The sequence below is a fragment of the Eptesicus fuscus genome, chromosome 10, assembly GCF_027574615.1.
Source record: "Eptesicus fuscus isolate TK198812 chromosome 10, DD_ASM_mEF_20220401, whole genome shotgun sequence".
Taxonomy (NCBI): Eukaryota; Metazoa; Chordata; class Mammalia; order Chiroptera; family Vespertilionidae; genus Eptesicus; species Eptesicus fuscus.
Genome location: NC_072482.1, coordinates 94,782,408 through 94,804,226, shown reverse-complemented (window position 1 = coordinate 94,804,226; position 21,819 = coordinate 94,782,408). Strand labels below are relative to the sequence as shown.

The following is a 21,819-nucleotide window of genomic DNA, read 5'->3' as shown; positions in this document are numbered from 1 at the left end:
CCTGCCAGGAGCCTCTCCTGACCTCCTGACCTCGAGCCCCACCCAGTGTCCGATCACCTACATCAGCTCCAGGGCGTCTCACACGGCACGTGTCCCCCGACCCCGCCCCCCCGCCCCCACTTGCACCCCGGGAACGCTTTCTCCTGCAGCCGCCTCCCCCTCTGGCTCTGTCCGGACTTCCAGGAATCGCTCAGTGTTCGGGTCATCTAGACCTCGGGCACTCGGAAGCCACAGTGACCCGTTCTAAAGGTCCTTTTGTCCTCTGACATCTGACCCTCCTCTCCAGGAGAGCCCCCCTCCCGCCAGGCCACCCCTCACCAGCCTCCTCCCCCCCCCTCCCGCCAGGCCACCCCTCACCAACCTCCCCCTGCAGCCCCCCTCCCGCCAGGCCACCCCTCACCAGCCTCCCCCTGCAGCCCCCCTCCAGCCAGGCCACCCCTCACCAGCCTCCCCCTGCAGCCCCCCTCCAGCCAGGCCACCCCTCACCAACCTCCTCCCCCCGCTCCAGCCAGACCACCCCTCACCAACCTCCCCCTGCAGCTCCTCCAGCCAGACCACCCCTCACCAACCTCCCCCTGCAGCCCCTCCAGCCAGACCACCCCTCACCAACCTCCCCCTGAAGCCCCCCTCCAGCCAGACCACCCCTCACCAGCCTCCCCCTGCAGCCTCCCCCTCCCACCAGGCCACCCCTCACCAACCTCCCCCTGCAACCTCACCCTCCCACCAGGCCACCCCTCACCAACCTTCCCCTGCAGCCCCCTCCAGCCAGACCACCCCTCACCAACCTCCTCCTGAAGCCCCCCTCCAGCCAGTCCACCCCTCACCAGCCTCCCCCTGCAGCCCCCCTCCAGCCAGGCCACCCCTCACCAACCTCCCCCTGCAGCCCCCCTCCAGCCAGGCCACCCCTCACCAGCCTCCCCCTGCAGCCTCCCCCTACAGCCAGGCCACCCCTCACCATCCTCCCCCTGCAACCTCACCCTCCCACCAGGCCACCCCTCACCAACCTCCTCCCCCCCCTCCCGCCAGGCCACCCCTCACCAACCTCCCCCTGCAACCTCACCCTCCCACCAGGCCACCCCTCACCAGCCTCCCCCTTCAGCCCCCCTCCTGCCAGGCCAGCCCTCACCAACCTCCCTCTGCAGCCCCCCTCCCGCCAGGCCACCCCTCACCAACCTCCCCCTGCAGCCCCCCTCCCGCCAGGCCACCCCTCACCAGCCTCCCCCCATACACAGCCAGTGGCTCCATTCGCCCTTCCCCCCAAGCCAGACCCTCGAGCAGAGTGCGTCCCTCCTCCTCCCAGCCCAGGCCAGGCTGTGACTCTTAAGCCGCTTCTTCCTTCTGTCCCTGCGACAGCCATGGCGGTTGGCACTGCTCGCTGGGGCTCCTTCCCTGCCTCCCGGAGGCCCCCCCCCTCCGCTGTGTGGCCCTCTCCCTCCACTGCCTCGTAAGACCAAACCCCTTTGTCTGGCACAAAGGTAGGCTGCTGGGCTTCACCGAAAAACGTCAGGTGCAGCTGCACTTGAATCCGGGGGACACTTCCTTTCCGTATGAGCACGCCCCTCGCAGCACTCGTATCCCTGCCTCGTCACCAGGAACAGACCGCCGGGCGCCTGGGACAATACCCCAAAAAGGCGCATTGTGGATCTGAAGTCTAACTCAGCTGGGTGTTCTGGCCCGAAGGTGAAAGGGCACCCCGCTGTCCCCCAGGACTGCTCTACCAAACCGTGAAACGGAACCAGTTCAACCGCCCGCTCCCTCCCCTTGTGCCCTCTCCTCGCGGCTCCATCCCACGCCCCTCCTTCCGCCCCTCCTTCCGGAAGAAGCCGGAGCAGCTCAGCCGCTGTGACCCCTCAGAGCCCACGCCCTCTGCATCTGCCCACACGGGGTCTTACTCTCACCAACCACCGCGCCCCCCCTCCTCCCCACTGCTGACCGGGCGGGACCCCCATGGCTCTGCTCTCCGTGCCCCTCCCGGCACCGCACCCAGTGCCCGCGCAGGGGCAGCTCGGAGCGGACCCGAGGACAGGAGGGGACCGCCGGGGCCGTGACAGGCAGAGTGTGTCAGCACCGAACCCAGCGCCCGCCTGGGCCGCTCCGAGTCCCGGTGGCACCCAGTCCGTGTCCCTGGGCGGCCAGGCCCCTCAGGGCCGTCTTCGGAGCTGCGGTCGCCAAGCGGTGGTCCGCGGCCCCTGGTGGTGCTGGAGGTCCGAAAGGTGGGCGGCCGCTGCCGCGGAGGACGCCGTGGGCACAAAAAGCAAGTGGCCCGGCACCTGCCCCTCGGCCCCTCCTCCTCCCCGCCCCCCGGACAGCGTGCTGGCCCCAAAGTGGTGACCCTGACACCCCGGAGCCTCTCGTTTCCGGGAGGCGGTGGCCTCGTCCAGACCGGCCTTGGCTCACACAGAGCCGCTGCCCGGGTGCTGGCCGACCCGGTGCCCGCCCAAGGCCACACCCGTCCCTGCAGCAGCTCCAAAGGGTGGCGCAGGGCGCCCGGTGCAGCCTGACCCGCGCCCACTGCTCACTGCACAGAACCCCGCCCTCGGTCTTGCCGTGAAACCAAACCTGAGAATTTGGTGTCCGTTGCTTCCCTGAAACCCTCACGCTCCCCAGCACGCAGGGCCTGCGCTCACCTCGGTCACGATGGAGGAGCCGGGCGTGTCGTACGCCCAGCCGTGCCCGCAGGGGCCCAGCGGCAGGAGGCTCCTGTTGGCGGCCAGGCCGGCCAGCGGGTCCACGCAGCCCAGGCCGCTCCGGTTCCAGTCCACCTCGTAGCTGAGGCACCGGCGGGGGAAGGCCTCGCCCGCGGGCCCCGGGCCGGGCACCGTGAAGTTGAGCTCCTCGGCCGGGCTCCAGCCGCAGCGCCGGCTCAGCGGGGCCACGCCCGGGCTCCGGCAGCGGTGCTCGGGGGTGAAGGCCAGGAACACGATGCCCACGTAGATCGGGGGGAAGGCCGCCGAGAGCAGGGCGAGGAGGAGAAACGTTTGCTTCTGGAAGAAGTCGAATTCCCCGACGTGCGCGTCTTCCACGTGGGCACGGCGGCCACACCCGCATCACGGAGCAGCCCGCCGCGGCAGCGGCCAGGTCAGTGGTCCGTGGGCTCCTTGCAGCGGGCGGGTCTGCGATCGAGCTGCCACCTGAGCATGAGGCTCCTGGGCCACCCAGCTGGAGAGGACCTCGCCCTTCCCCGGCCCCTGCGCACAGTGGGGTGGCTGCCCCATCCGCACCTGGGGGAGCAGGCGGGGAGGCAGCAACGCCCCAAGTTCCCTCTCCACGGAACCTGCACGGCTGCCAGGGAGCGCTGCGGCCAGGGGAGCCGCCTCTGGCTCACGTTCATTTGTTGACTCAACAAATATTCGCCAGGTCCCTGCACGCGGCAGGTGGTGCCGGGCTCCGGACACAGGGAGGGGCTGTCCTAACTCCACCAGCTCACTGTCCCCGGGGCGGACTCCCCAAGGGACAGCAGCGGGCAGAGGGCAGAGGGAGCCCCCACCCGGCCCTCGGCCTCACATGCTGTCGGCAGGGCGTAGGGGGGTCGGCAGGCGGTGAAGCAGGAGGAGTGAGGCGGCCGGCAGAGTGGCCCAGATGACCCCGAGCACACGCGGGGGCCGGGCCGGGCCCCCAGGCTCCAGGCCTTCATCCCGGACCACCCTGCCCTCCTCGGGGCCTGCTCCCCGCGGGGCAGAACTGGGAGCCGGCCATGGGGCCCTCCGGCCTCCACCCCCAAACAGGCAGAGCCTCCCCATCCGTCCCTGCACGTCACACGCGGAGCCCAGGCGGGGACGGCGTGGCGCTGGGTCGGCCACAGCACCGCCGCACCGGAAACAGCTCTGGCTTTGCAGGTAACTGTCCTCTGGCCGGGCCGTGGGGCGGAACGGGGTGCGGGGCCCAGCCCCCCAGACAGACCCATCTCCCGCCGTCCTCGCCCGACGCAGCACGGCTGGGTCTCCCGGGCCCCCACCAGCGTCGCCGTCTCCCGGGCAGGCTCCCAGCTGCCCCGAAAAAGCCTGACCCGGGACACGACCCAGGGCCTCTGGCCTCAGCGGTGAAGCCCCGTGGCCCAGGCCAGGGCTGCTGGCAGGAGCCCCAGGACTCGCGACATTCGGGGGCCCTCCAGGCGCCCAGGAGGGACGGGTGGACAGGTGCACAGGGGGTGGCCTTCGTTCCTGGGACGCGCGCCCCTGGGCACCGGAGCTGCCTCCAGCCCGGCGGTTTGGTAGCAAGCACGGCCCCTCCTGGGGGACTGCAGCTCCGAGATCCCCTCGCATGTGGCCAGAGGGGGAACCCGGGGGAGGGGGGTCCCCAGGACACTGAGCGCGGCCCGGGAGAGGCAGGAAGTGCAGTCTGTCTGGGTGTCTGTCTGCCTCAGGAGCCCCCGGGTGAGTCTGGTGGGCGCCTCCATGGCTCCCGGCCACAGGAAAGCCCACCCCCGTCCTCGTGGGCTAGCCGCGGGCCCTGCCCCGCGAGGAAGCCTCCCTCCGTGAGAACCCGTGTTGCAGGCTCAGAGCTCCCAGGTCCAGGACACGTTCACACGGGGCGGGGGCGGGGGCGGAAGGAGGGGGGAGAGGGGCCCCGGCTCCGCAGGGACAGAGGCTCCTGGCTCGGACCCTGCAGGTCTCACCCGGTGCTTCCCTCCACCTGGCCGCTCACCTGCATCCTTCACCGTGCCCTTCGCTAAGCCGTAAACTCAGCGCCACCCTGAGACCTGCCAGCTGCCCCAGCAAATAACGGAATCCCAGAGGGAGGGGGCCATGGGAACCCCGTGTGCAGCCAGATCAGGCGGAACTGGGGGAGCTGGGGCCCCTGCCTCTGATGGGCACCTGCAGGGGGGCCTGAGCTGTGGGGTCTGACGCTCTCCAGGCACACGGTGTCGGTCCAGGTTAGCGTGGTGTCAGAGAACTGCTTTGGGGAATAACCCAGCGTGACACAGGAAGAGGGCTACGGGGGTGCCAGCTCCCCTGACGTGGGTCCTCTGCGTGGGGAGTGGCCAAAGCCTGAAGGCCCTGCTCTCCACGCATCACGGGGAGAAAGCGGGATTCCTCCCCACCCCCACCTCCCCAGCGGCCAGGCCAGACCAGACCTGACCTGAACCCCCACCACTCACTTTCCTCCATGGAGAAAGCAGCTGACCAGCTCTGGGCAGGAGCTGCCCCACCCCCACCAGCGACTGGGGGACCCTCACCTTGCCCTGCATCACTCCCTCGCCCCCTCTCCCAGCCCTGCTCCAGGCGATCCTAACGGCAAAGGGGAGAGGCCGCCAAGGACTGCGGCCACGGCCCGTCGCGAAGGGCCCGGCTGGTGCCATCGGCCCGAGCTTGGAGGACGGCCAGGTGCTCACCAAGCATGTCACGTGACCCTCGCCAGCACCCGAGTTACCCACGCATCAGACTCGAGAAATCAAGGCTCAGGGTCAGCCCCTTGCCCGCGTCACGCGTGCGGTCCTGGTGCCAGAGCATCCCCGAGGACATGCGAGCGAGCGAGGGTGGGGCTCCCACGACGCTTCACTAGGGACCCGGGATTTCACTCCTCCGACTCGCGTGTGTCATGCAATCCCACCCTGCCCTTGTCTCCTCGGCCATTTACAAATGCGAAGCTTGCCCTGAGCGTGCGGACCGAACCAGAGGGGGTGATGGGGCCCCGGCAGAGGATGGGCTCAGAGCGCAGGCCGGGGCTCAGGTTCAAAGCCAACCAGCAGCCGTGTCACAGCGATTGTGTCCCCCTGGGGCCCGGTCAGTCCCCCATCCGGGAATGAAAGCGCTCCCCAGACTGGTCTCTGGTGCAAACTCCAAGCCGTTCAGGGGAGACGGGGGACCGTGGGCCTTAGACACGGCTCCGCCCTGTGCCGGGACGCCCGGCCTGACACAGACCATCTCCGTGAATGAATGAACAGACAAGGAAGCACGTGGATTTTCTGCATCATGTTTTCTATAAATGCCAAGAATAAAAAGGGGGGGTGTGTGGGACGGGCACGGGACGGCGGCCGAGATGGGTGCCGAGCTCTTGGGCGCGGCACTGCCGTGGTCGCCGTCCGTGTGTGTCGTCACTGCCGGGCCCCGCGAGGAAGCCGGGGCCGGGCCTGTCGTGTCTGGGTGCACCTCTCAGGGCTGCCGTAACAAAGCACCATGGGCTGGGAGGCTGAAACAGAGGGTTACCGCCTCACCGCTTTGGCCAGAAGTCCAAGATCACGGTGTGGGCAGGGCGGGCTCCTCCTGCGGCTGAGGGCAGGGCTCTCCAGGCTGCTCGCCTTGGCTTGCACTTGACCGTCTTCCCCCCGTGTCTTCACATCCGCTTCCCTCTGTGTGTGTCTGTGTCTGCGTGTCTCCATTCTGCAAGGACACCAGTCATGGCGGGTTAGGGCCCACCCGCCGACCTCGCGGCAACGTGTCATCGGCATAAGGACCCTATCTCTGCGTAAGGTCACATTCTGGGGTTGGCTTCAGCAACCCCAACATGCCAGCACTCGGATGAGGAGAAGAAAGGAAGGAAGGAACCCTAGCCAGTTTGGCTCAGTTGGATAAGAGTGTCGGCCTGTGGACGGAAGGGTCCCGGGTTTGATTCCGGTCAAAGGCACATGCCCAGGTTGTGGGCTCGATCCCCAGCAGGGAGCATGCAGAAGGCAGCCCATCAATGATTCGCTCTCATCACTGATGTTTCTGTCTCTCTCCCTCTCCCTTCCTCTCTGAAATCAATAAAAATATATTTAATAAAAAAAAAAAAAAAGGAGGAATGGGTCAGAAGCACCGTTCCAGTGGTTCTGGTACTTCAACAACATTGTGGAACCCTAAGAAAAACAATAAGGAACTCGCGCCCATCGGAGCACGAGAAAACGGGATGAAGGGGAGGCTGCTGACTCCGAGAAGCCTGCTTTGACGGCTCTGTCTGCTTCCCCTGAGCACCTAGGCGCTCTGGTCAGTGACCCGAGGGAAGACGGGTGTGTGCAGGAGAAGCCACGCCGACAGGGCTGCACCCAGGCCGCCTCCCGGGACCGTGGGACCCACCCACGGGGTTGCTTTGGTGAACGGGGACCCTCGAGTCTGCCTTCTCGGAAAGAGGCCCGACCCAGACGTGGGTGACGCCGAGGAGCACGTGGGGACGACCCCAGAGAGGACGGAGGTGCTGCGTGAGGGGTCACCCGCCCACTGCAGCCGAGCCCGAGCGCGGCCCCGGTACCCGCACGCGAGGGCAGGCGGGCAACGTCCCACTCTCCCGGGGAAAAAGCAGTGACACCCAGTTAATAATTTATCTTTTATTGAAATCGTTGAATACTTTACGTTACAGTAAATTTGATTGAAAAAAAAAAGTGAGGAAAGAAATCAATTTTAAAAAATACTCAAGTTGAAATCAAATCAGCCAAACTGAGTACAAACCCATGAGCCCGGAGGCGGTCTGCCTTTCAGCAGGCGACTACACTACGTACAACTCTAGATAAGAGGAAAGCCGTCCGTTAAACACTTCGAGAAGAGCCAGCGGCGGGGAGAGCGCAGTCACCCCGCCCCGCCTCGGCCGCCCCCACCTGGACACCACCCGCCAGCCTGCATGCAGTTCTGCAAGTCACACACTGTGCAAGTTAAGGCTTCTTATAGGTCGGATGGTTGATAAACACTTTTTTTCTTAAAAAAATAAGCACAGTAATGGTGGCGTCAGAGAACCGGAAGAGGCGAGACCTAGCCCGTCACCTCCTCTGACATCTCGACTCGCAAAAGTCAACCTCTCGGCGGGGCGTCGGAGGGCACCGGCCAGAGAGGAACACTGACCCGTGCGCCGAGGCCTCAGGCGTCACACAGAGGCGGAGCCGGTACCGACGCCAGGCGTGGGGCGGGCGGCCCTCGAAGCCCAGGCACTCAGGGGCCACGCGTGTGCGTGTGCCCGCAGGAAACAGACAGCCAAGAGGAAAGGAGACAGACGAGTATTCTAACTTAGAGGATACATGTCGACAAGTTCAAAATCGCGTATGAAACCAGCCCCGCAGACAGCTTCCCGGGACCTCGGGTGGCCGCGCACCCCTCCGCAGGAAGGAAGTGAGGGGGAGGTTTGGTTTTTTTTTTTGTTTTTGTTTTTTGTGTGTTTTTTTGTTTGTTTTTTGTTTTTTTTTTTGTTTTTTCACAAACCTGAGTAATTGTCAGAGTCAATAAATAGGAAGAGAGAGGTAACTGCTAAATATAACGGTCAAACACCTACAGGGCTACAGCAGCAAGGGTTCCCTCTGAGCCCTCTGTCCCCAGTGCGTCTGGCCCGGCACCACGCACTTAAATGAGGACTCGGGACAGACCCGGGCCCCAGCACCACCCTCTCCAACCGGACCAAGGCCTCATCCCGGGCCGTGACCCCACGGATGAGGGGTGCCCGACCTGCTCACCCTCTCTCTCCCCCTTCACAAAAATCATTCCCTTTTGAACCAGTTTTCGTTAAAGGCAAAAATGACAGAAGCATCATCGAGCTGGAGTCTTATTTGGTTGACGTGCCCGGCGGGCGGCGGCCCCGGCCCGGCCCGGACTCAGATGTTCAGGAGGTCCTCGTCGCTGTCGTCGTGGAAGGACCGCAGGCCGCCGGGGGGGCCGGGCTTCGGGGCCGCGGCCCGGGGCGGCCCCCGCCTGGCCTTCTCGCCGCCCACCAGCCCCACCCGGGTGTCGCGGAGCGTCTTCCTCGGCGGGTGGCGCATTGGGCGGGTGCCTGAGGCCCCGGTCCCTCTGCCCGAGTGCACGCGCACCTCTGGGATGGTCAGGACCTCGTCCTCGCTGTCCTGGTCGTCCCCGTGCAGGGAGGCGAGGGCCGCGGCCTCCACGGGCTTGGTGGTGACGTGGCCGTTCTCCTGCCCGTCCTTCCCGGGCCGCGGGGCCGGCGCCTGGATCTCTTCCATCAGCCACTCCGTTTCGTTCTCGTCCACCTCCTCCTCCTTGTTGACCTGCTGGGGACAAAACCGAGCCCGTGGAGCCCGCCTGCAGCCAGGTCCGCTCCCGCACTCGCTCCTTCCCACCCCCCAGGTCAGGGCCCGCCCCGTTCTGCCCCCTCGGCCGCGCGGCCCAGCCAGGCAGCGGCGTCACAGGGGCAGGAACGCGGTGGTGAGTCCGGCTCCCCCGCGGCTCATCAGGAGCCCGGCGCCCTGGGCGGGGCGGGCGGGGGGAAGGACGTGAGTCGGGTCCAGCCGAGATAAGCCTTTAGCAGGCAGCTTGGCGGTGGCATCAGGAGCCGTGAGCACATTATGCCCTTTGGTCCAAATGATGCCCCTTTCCTAAAAGCGCATCTTGAAGGAAATCATCCAAACGCCAGAGGCACAAAGCTGCCGCCACCGTGAACACGGGTTCAGGACAGCCCGAAAGCAGGGGCCACCGACCGCGAGGCGCGGCGCTCGGAAACCAGCCGCCTCCCGGGGCGGATGAAGGAGCAAGATGGACTTGTGTCCGGGCCAACAGCCACCGAGGGCTCTCCCTCTCTCCCTCCAGCTGCTGGTGAGGCCGTGCTTCAGCGCAGCACCCCCCCACCCACACAGCTCCCGGGGCGGGGGCGGGCGCAGGACGTACCTTGGAGTATTTGTAGGACACGTTTGCACTTCCTCTACAGCAGCTGGTTAGCTTACTCAGCACCGTTTCCCTGCAAGAGACCAGTTACTCCAGGTGGACCCAGCAGGGTTCCCAGCCCAACAGAGCGGGTGCGCCCCCCACCCATGCCTCTCCTCACACAGGCGCACCAAACCCAGGACGGCGGCCAGAACGCCACGGAATCAGACAGAAGTGGATTCAAATCCTGCCCCACCGCTTGGCGGTCTAGCGAGGCCTGGAGCAAGCTATCGAACATCGGTGCTTCCGCCGTTCCACGCGTGAACGATGGGACACCTTCCTGAACCCCAAGGCTGCACCGAGGCTGCGTGGGCCACTGCGTGGGGACTAACCCCGGGCGGCTCGCGCCCAAGCCCTCTGCTCGCCTCTGGCTCACGCAGATGAGAGGACAGGGAGCCCCGAGCTGGCCTGCTCCTCTGCCCGGGCCAGGGCTGCCACCACAGGGCTCCCAGCTGCACGCCTGTCACGTGTGGAAAGGCACACGGATGAGCGACCAGCCTGGCCCGCAGCAGGTGCCTCTAAGCGATTACTTCACGAGGGACAGAGGGAGGGAGGGAGACGGATCGGGGGAAGTCTGCTCGTGGCAGGGGTTCAGCTTGCTGTCCCTCTATGCACATCCAGGCGTCCCGGGAACGGGCCGGCCAAGCCAGAGCGTGGCCAAGGGCATGAGGGCAGAGCACCCGGGACACGGTCCCGGCTCTGGGCACCCGGACACCTCATCACAGAAACAGACGTTTATAAACGCAACTGGAAGCCGCCCTCCGGTTCTAACTTGGGGCTCTGGGTGCTGCTGGGTCCCCCAAAACACGGAACCCCAGATGCGATCCTGCCCACTGCCCACCCCCCTCTCCTTACCGCCTTTCCTTTTTGTAGAGCAGCAGGGTCAGCAGGCAGCCCGTGAGCGCCACCAGCAGCAGGCTGAGCACCGCGCCCACCGCCTGGCTCCGCTCCGAGAGCCCCGTGTGCGCCGGGGCGCCTGCTCCAGCGTCCTCGCTGTCGAATTCCGCCCTGGAAGGAAGGCACGTGACTTGGGGGCCTGCCGCCACAGCGGGACCAGCAGTCCCACCGCGGGAGTGGCTCCGATTGCCACACCACACGTCACACCTCAACACGAGATCTACCAGACACTAAACCCCAACTCGAAACTGTCTTGATAATACGAGTCCAGGCAGAAGCTTCGGGAAACAGGCTGAACACCGGCCTGGAGCCACGGGGACAGAGGAAACGAGAAAGCTGAGCTCTGAGGGACGCACTCCTCGGTCCTGGCCTGTCCCTCTGTAGGGCCTCGGGGCCCAGAAGCCAGGAGTTGGAGGGACCTGGGAGATGCTCTGAAGACTCTGCCCTTAGAGCCAGAGGCCCCCCCGAGCCAGGACCAGCCGGTGCCGGGGACACCCCCACACAGCTGGGCTGACGTCGGGTGTTCCCCGTCCCCCAGGCCCCGTGTAATTTGGTTTCTGCTTCTGGTTCCTTCTGTGACCCATGAGGACTTAGAAGTGTGACTCCACTTCCAAATGTATTTCCCCTCCTCGGTGACTGTCCTGTCACCGTCCCTCACGGAATGCCGGGAGTGGCCGGGGAGCACGCGCAGAGACAAGGAGTGGACCAAGGAGACAGGACACGGACAACTGCTGGAGCCAGGTGCTGGCTAGTAGGGTTTACCTCTACCACTTCTCTGGATGTGTTCATGTTTGAATTCTTTCCACAATAAAACACTGGGCGGAAAACACACCCACACACACACACATGCACACACACGCACGCACACGCATGCACACGCGCACGCATGCACGCACGCACGCACACACTAATGCTGCAGCTGAGTTTTGAGCGAGGAGGTGGGGTGAAGTTGGTAAGTGTCCATCCAGAGAGGAACGTGACCGAGAGCAGGCTCCCACCAATGCCGGACGCCGCACTTACCCCAGCGGACACACGGCGGAGGTGTACCAGGAGAAGAGGTACTGGCAGTCGGCAGTCTCGTGGTTGAACTCGGGGATCCCCTCCTTCACCGAAGGGTCACAGTGGAAGAAGATGGTGGAAGAGACCGTTTTTGTCTTATCTTTCCCACATTTGGAGGTCGAGGAAAACACCACATCCAGATCCCCATCTGCCAGAATGGAAGGCGAGCACACAACACAGCAATGTCATCGTCACCATTTCAATAACAGCTCATCTTCTCAAAGCTTATTCAAAGTTTGCAGAGACTCAAAACCACGCAGAAGGTTCTCCCATCAAACGTCCCACGTGTGCTCTCCTCACAGGCCGCCTGGCACACACGTGAGTCTCTTCCCGAAGTCCGTGTGCAAGGCAGCCTGGGCCCTACAGAGAGGGCTTTGTCCTCAGTGGTATTGGCCTACCTGGAGGCTAGAATAAACCAAGTGAGCAACCAACCAACCACCCGGCCAGCCAAGTGACCCATCAGCCAGCTAATCAACCAATCAACCAGCCAACCAGCCAACCAGCCAACAATCAGCCAACCATACAACCAGCCAGTCACCAAACCAGCAGACTAATCAATGAACAGCCAGCCAGACAAATCAACCAACCAACCAGCCAGCTTATAAACCAATCAGCCAGCCTACCAACCAACCAGCCAGCCAATCAACGAATTAACCAATCAGCCAGCCAACCAACCAACCAGCCAGCCAGCCAACCAACCAACCAGCCAATCAACAAATTAACCAATCAGCCAGCCAACCATTCAATTAACCAACCAACCAGCCAGCCAATCAACCAACCAGCCAGCCAATCAACCAACCAACCAGCCAATCAATCATCCAAACAGCTAATCAACCAACTAACCAACCAACCAAACCTACCTAGTGGAGCCTCAATAAAAGCCCTGGCCCCCAGGGGGCAGTGAGCTCCTTGGTTGGCAATACAGGGCGCACTGTGTTGCGCGCTGACCTGGGAATGCAGGGAGAAGACAGAGGGCCTGGCTCCCTCCTGACCCTGCCCTGCGTGCCTATGCCTTTGGCGGACTTTAATCTACATCCTTTCGCTGTAACGAACTACACCCGGGACTAACTACACCCGGGACTAACGGCTCTCAGTGAGTCTCAGAGCCCTTCCAGCGGATGATCAAACCTGAGGCTGGTGATGGGAGCCCCCAAACTAGCCGTTGGTGTTAGAAGTGAGGGAGCCTTGTGTGGATTCAGTCCACTCCCCACTCTGCAGGCGATTGGAATGGTTCAGTCAGCCACAGCGGGGAGGCCGGGAGGTTAGTGTGTGAGGCAGACAGATCAGAGGGGAGCCCTGGGACTCAGACTGTTCAACCCACTGGGATGGCTGCACACAAGGCAAGAATAGTATCAGGGCTTAGATTTTTTTTTTTTAATTTTAAAATCAAGACATTAAAATAAAAAATAAAAAAAGGATCTGAGATTTCAACTGAAGGGACTTCATGAATATTTTAAAGCTCTTCCTTCGAGGAAGTAAAATGGAACAATGGGAAAACGCAATTACCTTGAATGTAGTATTTGGTTTTATCGGAAGTGCCCACTTTCCTGCTGAACTGCTGGTTGTTGGATTTAACTTGGCAGACGCTGGCTCCGTAGCACGCCGGATTGTTGGAGCTTGTGATGGAAGAAAGCTGGATCTCATACAGGTACTTGTCCCCGTTCGTCCGGATGTCCCCAGAGGCACTGAACTGCCTGGAGGGACAGAAAAGGCAGCAGTGACTCGGGCAGTTTACACCTGGCCAGTGTGGCTCAGTGGTTAAGTGTCAACCTATGAACCAGGAGGTCACGGTTCCATTCCCGGTCAGGGCACGTGCCCAGGTTGCAGGCTGGATCCCCAGGAGGAGGCGTGCAGGAGGCAGGTGATCGATGATTCTCATCATTGATGTTTCTAGTTCTCCCCCCCTTCCGCCCCCCTGCTCTCTTAAATCCACAAAAAGGTATTTTTGAAAAGGAAGCTGTTTACTATAGACCCGAAGTCCTGGGAGCGAGTGCAGACTGCAGGACGCCCCCATTCTCCCAAGCCCTCGAGGACACCCCGGTGGGCAGACTTCCGTCCCCACCACCCTGCACGCTGCACAGTGCGCCTTCTTCGAATGGCCGAGCACACGCCCGCCTCGCCGGCCCCTGCCCTGCCAGACACCTGGCCACCGGGCCACAGGAAGCTCCCAGGGACGCTGCCGAGATGCTGACCATTTATGCAGAAGCTGGTAAGCCCACAGATCCCTGATCAAAAGTTGTTTCTGAAAGCCTAGGCTTGACCCTGGGCTCATCGTCAAGTGAGGGGGGCGGGGCGCCTTGATGTTCACTCGAGAGAGAGTTCACGTCTTTGGTGTTAAGGCCTGAGCGCGGAGCGGTTCCCCTGGGCGGGAGCAGGCTGGGCCGGCAGCCTGGGGACAGGAACTCGGGCACACGGCCTGCTCACCGGGGGGTGCTCCCACCAGGCAGAGGCCGGAGCTGCCGAGCCCGTCTGGACGCAGTGCTCGGCGGGAAGGCTCACTCACTTAAAGTAAATGTCTCCGAGGCTGACGCTCTTGCCATTGACGGGGTTGGTGATGGTCCCGTTCACCATCTGCACCTCCTGGGGCTTCACGGCGCAGGCGGCCCGCGAGTCCCAGCTGAAGTGGTAGGTGCAGGTGTCCGTGTCGAACCTGGAGGGGGGGCAGGACGGTCACGCCGGGCCAGGCGGGCTTCGCCAGGAGATGGCACACAGCCGCAGGCACCCCCCTTCCCCCCGTCCCCGCCTTCAGGCTCCCGGGCCTCCCGCCTCCCTGTGACGGGCAGGCAGCTCTGGCTAAGACGCTCTTTTGTTCACTTTCCTCAAAACCGGATCAGGAAAGAGGACCAGCCACTACGTCAGCCACGCAAAAAGGGAGGCAACAGTTTAACACAATTTCTTAAACTTAGAAACCGGCGGCCTCGGGAAGCTGAAAAAAACTGCTCCTGGGCTTTTTAATTTTTACTGGACCAGTGTTTGCGCCTCATACAATGGACCATTCCTGCGTCTTCCCTCCGGCAAGCTCAGCTCTGGAGGGAATCCTTTGTTCACAAACAGCAGCTCACATGCTCCCTCTGCTGGCCACACTTGCCCTCACGCCAGATGCAGAACTGCCTGGAGAATTCTAGTAAATTCCAAGAGCCTCCCAGGTGCCACCCACCTGCCCGTGGGCCCCGCACTTGAACACCGGCCTTGGCTGGCACCCATCAACGCCCCTTTGGCTCTATGACTTCCAAAGACGGAGGGCAGTTACATGCCGCCTCACGTGGTAGCTTTCGTCTAGTCACTGCGTCTCCCCCGCAGTTTCCTTGTGGGGAACAGCCCTGCCCCCCGAGCCCAGGCCCTAAGTCTCAGCGCCAGCCCCTCCCGGGCATGGCCACCAGCATCCTCTTCCCGCTCACACATCCAATCCTCCTCCCGCTCACACATCCAATCCTCTTCCCGCTCACACATCCAATCCTCCTCCCGCTCACACATCCAATCCTCCTCCCGCTCACACATCCAGTCCTCCTCCCGCTCACACATCCAGTCCTCCTCCCGCTCACACATCCAGTCCTCCTCCCGCTCACACATCCAGTCCTCCTCCCGCTCACACATCCAGTCCTCCTCCCGCTCACACATCCAGTCCTCCTCCCGCTCACACATCCAATCCTCCTCCCGCTCACACATCCAGTCCTCCTCCCGCTCACACATCCAATCCTCCTCCCGCTCACACATCCAGTCCTCCTCCCGCTCACACATCCAGTCCTCCTCCCGCTCACACATCCAGTCCTCCTCCCGCTCACACATCCAATCCTCCTCCCGCTCACACATCCAATCCTCCTCCCGCTCACACATCCAATCCTCCTCCCGCTCACACATCCAATCCTCCTCCCGCTCACACATCCAATCCTCTTCCCGCTCACACATCCAGTCCTCCTCCCGCTCACACATCCAATCCTCTTCCTGCTCACACGTCCAGTCCTCCTCCCGCTCACACGTCCAATCCTCCTCCCGCTCACACATCCAATCCTCCTCCCGCTCACACATCCAATCCTCCTCCCGCTCACACATCCAATCCTCCTCCCGCTCACACATCCAATCCTCTTCCCGCTCACACGTCCAATCCTCCTCCCGCTCACACATCCAATCCTCTTCCCGCTCACACATCCAATCCTCTTCCCGCTCACACATCCAATCCTCCTCCCGCTCACACATCCAATCCTCCTCCCGCTCACACATCCAGTCCTCCTCCCGCTCACACATCCAGTCCTCCTCCCGCTCACACATCCAATCCTCCTCCCGCTCACACATCCAATCCTCCTCCCGCTCACACGTCCAATCCTCCTCCCGCTCACACATCCAGTCCTCCTCCCGCTCACACATCCAATCCTCCTCCCGCTCACACATTCAATCCTCCTCCCGCTCACACATCCAGTCCTCCTCCCGCTCACACATCCAATCCTCTTCCCGCTCACACATCCAATCCTCTTCCCGCTCACACATCCAATCCTCTTCCCGCTCACACATCCAATCCTCTTCCCGCTCACACATCCAATCCTCTTCCCGCTCACACATCCAATCCTCCTCCCGCTCACACATCCAGTCCTCCTCCCGCTCACACATCCAGTCCTCCTCCCGCTCACACATCCAGTCCTCCTCCCGCTCACACATCCAATCCTCCTCCCGCTCACACATCCAATCCTCCTCCCGCTCACACATCCAATCCTCCTCCCGCTCACACGTCCAGTCCTCCTCCCGCTCACACGTCCAGTCCTCCTCCCGCTCACACATCCAATCCTCCTCCCGCTCACACGTCCAATCCTCCTCCCGCTCACACGTCCAATCCTCTTCCCGCTCACACGTCCAATCCTCTTCCCGCTCACACGTCCAATCCTCCTCCCGCTCACACATCCAGTCCTCTTCCCGCTCACACATCCAATCCTCTTCCTGCTCTCACATCCACAAGCCGGGAAAACCAGAGAGAAACGCTGGCGAGCCTCGCCACGCCCCACGGGGAGCCCCTGCCACGCCCCCCGGGGAGCCCCCTCACCTCCTGAAGGCAGGCCTGCCCACAGTCTTCGCACAGGTCAGCTCTATGACGGTAGACGCAGTCTTGTTTTCACCACACGCGTCGCCTTTTGAGTACGTCACAGTGATCTTGTCATCTGAAACACAGAGATGGAAACGCCCTTCGTTCTCATGTATCATGAAAACCTTCCAACTCAGGAATCAAAATCGGCACCAAGGACCAGGACAGAAAAAACGCCGGGCTTTCTGGAAACTCATGGCCGGGTCATCGGCACCGGGGCCGCCCCGCTGCCCGCAGAGACCGGGGTCCGATCCCCGCCTGCTGCTCACCCGCTGCGTGACTAGCCGTGGCCTCCGTGTGACAGGAACACAAACCCGGAGGCGGACCTCAGCTAACAGCCGCTCTCGGCACGGTGCCAGGCGGCGCCTCCTTCCCTGCCCAGGAGTCGCCAGGAGGCCTGAGACATGGTCCTGGGAATAGCGCCTGCGAGTCCCACCCAGTCTGCACGGACCCTCCCGGGCACTGGAGAGGCCACCCCCCCACACCCCGCCCCCGCCGCCCCCCCGCCCGAGCCCCGAGGCCCCGCCGTACCGCTGACGTCCAGCTTCTGCGTGTGCACCAGCCCCAGCACCTGCACGTCCCCAGAGGCGCTCTTCCTGCAGACGCTGGCCCTGTCCGCACAGTCCAGGGGCCCCTTGTGTATTTTCTGGCACAAGTTGATGTAGTACCTGTGAGGCCAGAGGGCGGTCAGCCTCCGCCCCTCACCGGAGCAGCTCTCTCCGTGGCTCTCAGGAAAGGCCACGCCTGCTCTAGCAGGTTTGGCTCAGTGGATAGAGAGTCAGCTGCAGACTGAAGGGTCCTGGGTTCGATTCCGATCAAGGGCACATGCCCAGGTTGCAGGGCTCGATCCCCAATAGGGGATGAGCAGGAGGTAGCCCATCAATGATTCTCATCACTAATGTTTGGTTTTTTTTAATGCATAGGTCTTCCTTTCTTTTTTAAAAATTTATTTTATATTCTTATTGACTTCAGAGAGGAAGGGAGAGGGAGGGAGAGATAGAAACATCAATGATGAGCGAGAATCACTGATAGGCTGCCTCCTGCACGCCCCCTACTGGGGATCAAACCCACAACTTGGGCATGTGCCCTTGACTGGAATCAAACCTGGGACCCTTCAATCCACAGGCTGATGCTCTATCCACTGAGCCAAACCAGCTAGGGCTCGCATCACTGATGTTTCTCTCTCCCCCTGTCAGAAATCAATTTAAAAAATGTTCCCAAAAAAAGAAAAAGAAAAGGCCATGCGTGACAAGGAAGGCGCCCGCAGCCTGCGTGCAGCTAACACAGCTTTTCAGACGGCCCACTTCCGCCACAGGTCGCCTCGGCGGGCGGGGGGTACTCACGAGGCTCCCTCGTGGTCCAAGAACCAGGACCCGGTGAGGGAGGACAGCAGCCGCAGGTCGTAGGTCTTGTGCCCGTGGATGAACTTGCACTCCATCTTCTTGGGAGGGCAGACCACCTTGGTTTTCCACTCAAACGTCACCTCGCACCCACGCGTCTCGCTGAAGACCTGTGGCCTCCCGATGTCGGCTTCCTCGTCGCACTTAAAGATGATAGCGGACGTCCGGTGGCTATTGGCTGGGGAGCGGCGGGGGGACCGTCAGACCACACACGGCCGTGTCTCACGCTGTCCTCAAACTGCCCCTGCCCCCCACTACGCTGCCCCGCCCCCCACTACGCTGCCCCTGCCCCCCACTATGCTGCCCCCGCCCCCCACTACGCTGCCCCTACACCCCCACGCTGCCCTAGGCCCCCCCCTTATGCTGCCCCAGCCCCCCACTACGCTGCCCCAGACCTCCTTTACGCTGCCCCCCGCCCCCCACTACGCTGCCCCTAGCCCTGCATGCTGCCCCAGACCTCCTTTACACTGTCCCCATCACCCCTACGCTGCCCCCGGCCCCCCATGCTCCCCTGACGCTGTCCCCGGGCCCCCATCTTCCCCCGACGCTTCCCTTGGCCTCCATGCTGCCCCTGGCCTCCCCATGCTCCCCCGACGTGCCCCTGGCCCGCCCCCCGCTGCCCCCGCAGATGGTGCTGTCATTCACACACATCTCACCCTACCAGACCGCGTCTCTCACTGTTGTAACATCCCTGGCGCTAAACTCCCCAAGGGCAGGGTCCAGCTTGTCTAAGACGCCAAGGACAACAACAAGCTAAGTGCTAGTAACCGTGAGGGCCCGGCAGGCCCTGAGCACATGTCCGTGTCGCCGGGCCGGGGGGAGAGTGCCGGCCCAGGAGCCTCACACCGGGCGGCAGCAGGCCCGGCAGAGCCAACGCGTCCGCTCCTCGCCGACACCACTCTTCCCGGCGGCCAAAGAACTAAGTCATCCTGGACGGGTTTCTCCTCGGGAGCGCAGTCACACTGCCCCACACACGAGTGGGGCTCGCTGCTCATCCCGCCGGCAGGCCTGTCACGTGGCAGAAAGTCTACGGAGGAGGCTTTCCCGTCACTCACCTGCCACCCTGCAGGCCCGTGACAAGCAGTCACTCCGCTGAGGCAGGAAATGACCAGAGCTAGACACTGTGTGGGCCTCAGCCTGTAAGCTGGTGGGCGAGCCGCTGACCGCTCGGCTGACTGCCCCTGTGCACCATCGGCCGGCTGTGTCCACACGGTACTCACTCCGCCTGCAGGAGCCCCCCTCATGGTCCCTGGTACTCACTCCGCCTGCAGGAGCCCCCCTCATGGTCCCTGATACTCACACTGCCTGCAGGAGCCCCCCTCACGGTCTGGGGTACTCACACCGCCTGCAGGAGCCCCCCTCATGGTTCCTGGTACTCACTCCGCCTGCAGGAGCCCCCCTCACGGTCTGGGGTACTCACACCGCCTGCAGGAGCCCCCCTCATGGTCTGTGGTACTCACTCCGCCTGCAGGAGCCCCCCTCATGGTCTGTGGTACTCACACCGCCTGCAGGAGCCCCACTCACGGTCTGTGGTACTCACACCGCCTGCAGGAGCCCCCCTCATGGTCTGTGGTACTCACACCGCCTGCAGGAGCCCCCCTCATGGCCTGTGGTACTCACACCCCCTGCAGGAGCCCCCCTCATGGCCTGTGGTACTCACACCCCCTGCAGGAGCCCCCCTCATGGTCCCTGGTACTCACTCCGCCTGCAGGAGCCCCCCTCACGGTCTGTGGTACTCACACTGCCTGCAGGAGCCCCCCTCATGGTCTGTGGTACTCACTTCGCCTGCAGGAGCCCCCCTCAGGGTCTGGGGTACTCACACCGCCTGCAGGAGCCCCCCTCATGGTCTGTGGTACTCACTCCGCCTGCAGGAGCCCCCCTCATGGTCCCTGGTACTCACTCCGCCTGCAGGAGCCCCCCTCACGGTCCCTGATACTCACACTGCCTGCAGGAGCCCCCCTCATGGTCTGGGGTACTCACTCCGCCTGCAGGAGCCCCCCTCATGGTCTGGGGTACTCACTCCGCCTGCAGGAGCCCCCCTCACGGTCCCTGGTACTCACTCCGCCTGCAGGAGCCCCCCTCAGGGTCTGGGGTACTCACACCGCCTGCAGGAGCCCCCCTCATGGTCTGTGGTACTCACTCCGCCTGCAGGAGCCCCCCTCACGGTCCCTGGTACTCACTCCGCCTGCAGGAGCCCCCCTCAGGGTCTGGGGTACTCACACCGCCTGCAGGAGCCCCCCTCATGGTCTGTGGTACTCACACCGCCTGCAGGAGCCCCCCTCATGGTCTGTGGTACTCACTCCGCCTGCAGGAGCCCCCCTCATGGTCTGTGGTACTCACACTGCCTGCAGGAGCCCCCCTCATGGTCTGTGGTACTCACACCGCCTGCAGGAGCCCCCCTCACGGTCTGGGGTACTCACACTGCCTGCAGGAGCCCCCCTCATGGTCCCTGGTACTCACTCCGCCTGCAGGAGCCCCCCTCATGGTCTGTGGTACTCACACTGCCTGCAGGAGCCCCCCTCATGGTCTGGGGTACTCACACCGCCTGCAGGAGCCCCCCTCACGGTCTGGGGTACTCACTCCGCCTGCAGGAGCCCCCCTCATGGTCTGTGGTACTCACACTGCCTGCAGGAGCCCCCCTCATGGTCCCTGGTACTCACTCCGCCTGCAGGAGCCCCCCTCATGGTCTGTGGTACTCACACTGCCTGCAGGAGCCCCCCTCATGGTCTGTGGTACTCACACCGCCTGCAGGAGCCCCCCTCACGGTCTGGGGTACTCACACTGCCTGCAGGAGCCCCCCTCATGGTCCCTGGTACTCACTCCGCCTGCAGGAGCCCCCCTCATGGTCTGTGGTACTCACACCGCCTGCAGGAGCCCCCCTCATGGTCCCTGGTACTCACTCCGCCTGCAGGAGCCCCCCTCATGGTCTGTGGTACTCACTCCGCCTGCAGGAGCCCCCCTCATGGTCTGTGGTACTCACACCGCCTGCAGGAGCCCCCCTCACGGTCTGGGGTACTCACACTGCCTGCAGGAGCCCCCCTCATGGTCCCTGGTACTCACTCCGCCTGCAGGAGCCCCCCTCATGGTCTGTGGTACTCACACTGCCTGCAGGAGCCCCCCTCATGGTCCCTGGTACTCACTCCGCCTGCAGGAGCCCCCCTCATGGTCTGTGGTACTCACACCGCCTGCAGGAGCCCCCCTCATGGTCCCTGGTACTCACTCCGCCTGCAGGAGCCCCCCTCATGGTCTGTGGTACTCACTCCGCCTGCAGGAGCCCCCCTCATGGTCTGTGGTACTCACACTGCCTGCAGGAGCCCCCCTCATGGTCCCTGGTACTCACTCCGCCTGCAGGAGCCCCCCTCATGGTCTGTGGTACTCACACTGCCTGCAGGAGCCCCCCTCATGGTCTGTGGTACTCACACCGCCTGCAGGAGCCCCCCTCACGGTCTGGGGTACTCACACTGCCTGCAGAAGCCCCCCTCACGGTCTGTGGTACTCACACTGCCTGCAGGAGCCCCCCTCATGGTCTGTGGTACTCACACTGCCTGCAGGAGCCCCCCTCATGGTCTGTGGTACTCACACTGCCTGCAGGAGCCCCCCTCATGGTCTGGGGTACTCACACTGCCTGCAGAAGCCCCCCTCACGGTCTGTGGTACTCACACTGCCTGCAGGAGCCCCCCTCATGGTCTGTGGTACTCACACTGCCTGCAGAAGCCCCACTCGCGGTCGCGGTCATAGTTGGCCGTGGTGGCGCACCACAGCCGCACCCTGTTCTCCAGCACGCACTCCTCGTAGCTCTTCCCGTTGAAGGTGAAGGGGAACACACAGGGGTCGCCCTCCTCGGTTT

At 63.3% G+C, this 21,819-nt stretch overlaps 1 protein-coding gene across 3 annotated transcripts in view; it reads right to left on the bottom strand.

The window, feature by feature from the left end:
- Positions 1-5,897: 5,897 nt before the first annotated feature.
- The window catches only part of IGF2R (insulin like growth factor 2 receptor), a 98,839-nt gene continuing 82,917 nt past the window's right edge, over positions 5,898-21,819 (bottom strand). Inside the window, exons 39-49 of one of the 3 annotated variants that reach the window (XM_054721648.1) lie at positions 21,673-21,819; positions 17,916-18,150; positions 17,104-17,240; positions 16,534-16,648; positions 14,008-14,154; positions 13,011-13,198; positions 11,466-11,652; positions 10,404-10,556; positions 9,513-9,582; positions 8,702-8,899; positions 5,898-6,320 (exon numbers count right to left, since the gene is read on the bottom strand). In XM_054721648.1, coding sequence (XP_054577623.1) covers positions 6,177-6,320; positions 8,702-8,899; positions 9,513-9,582; positions 10,404-10,556; positions 11,466-11,652; positions 13,011-13,198; positions 14,008-14,154; positions 16,534-16,648; positions 17,104-17,240; positions 17,916-18,150; positions 21,673-21,819 — 1,721 coding nt within the window. In that variant the 3' untranslated portion in view covers positions 5,898-6,176. Of the gene's footprint in view, positions 6,321-7,225; positions 8,900-9,512; positions 9,583-10,403; positions 10,557-11,465; positions 11,653-13,010; positions 13,199-14,007; positions 14,155-16,533; positions 16,649-17,103; positions 17,241-17,915; positions 18,151-21,672 lie in introns of those variants that run through there. The other 2 variants (XM_054721646.1, XM_054721647.1) reach the window with 2 other exon arrangements.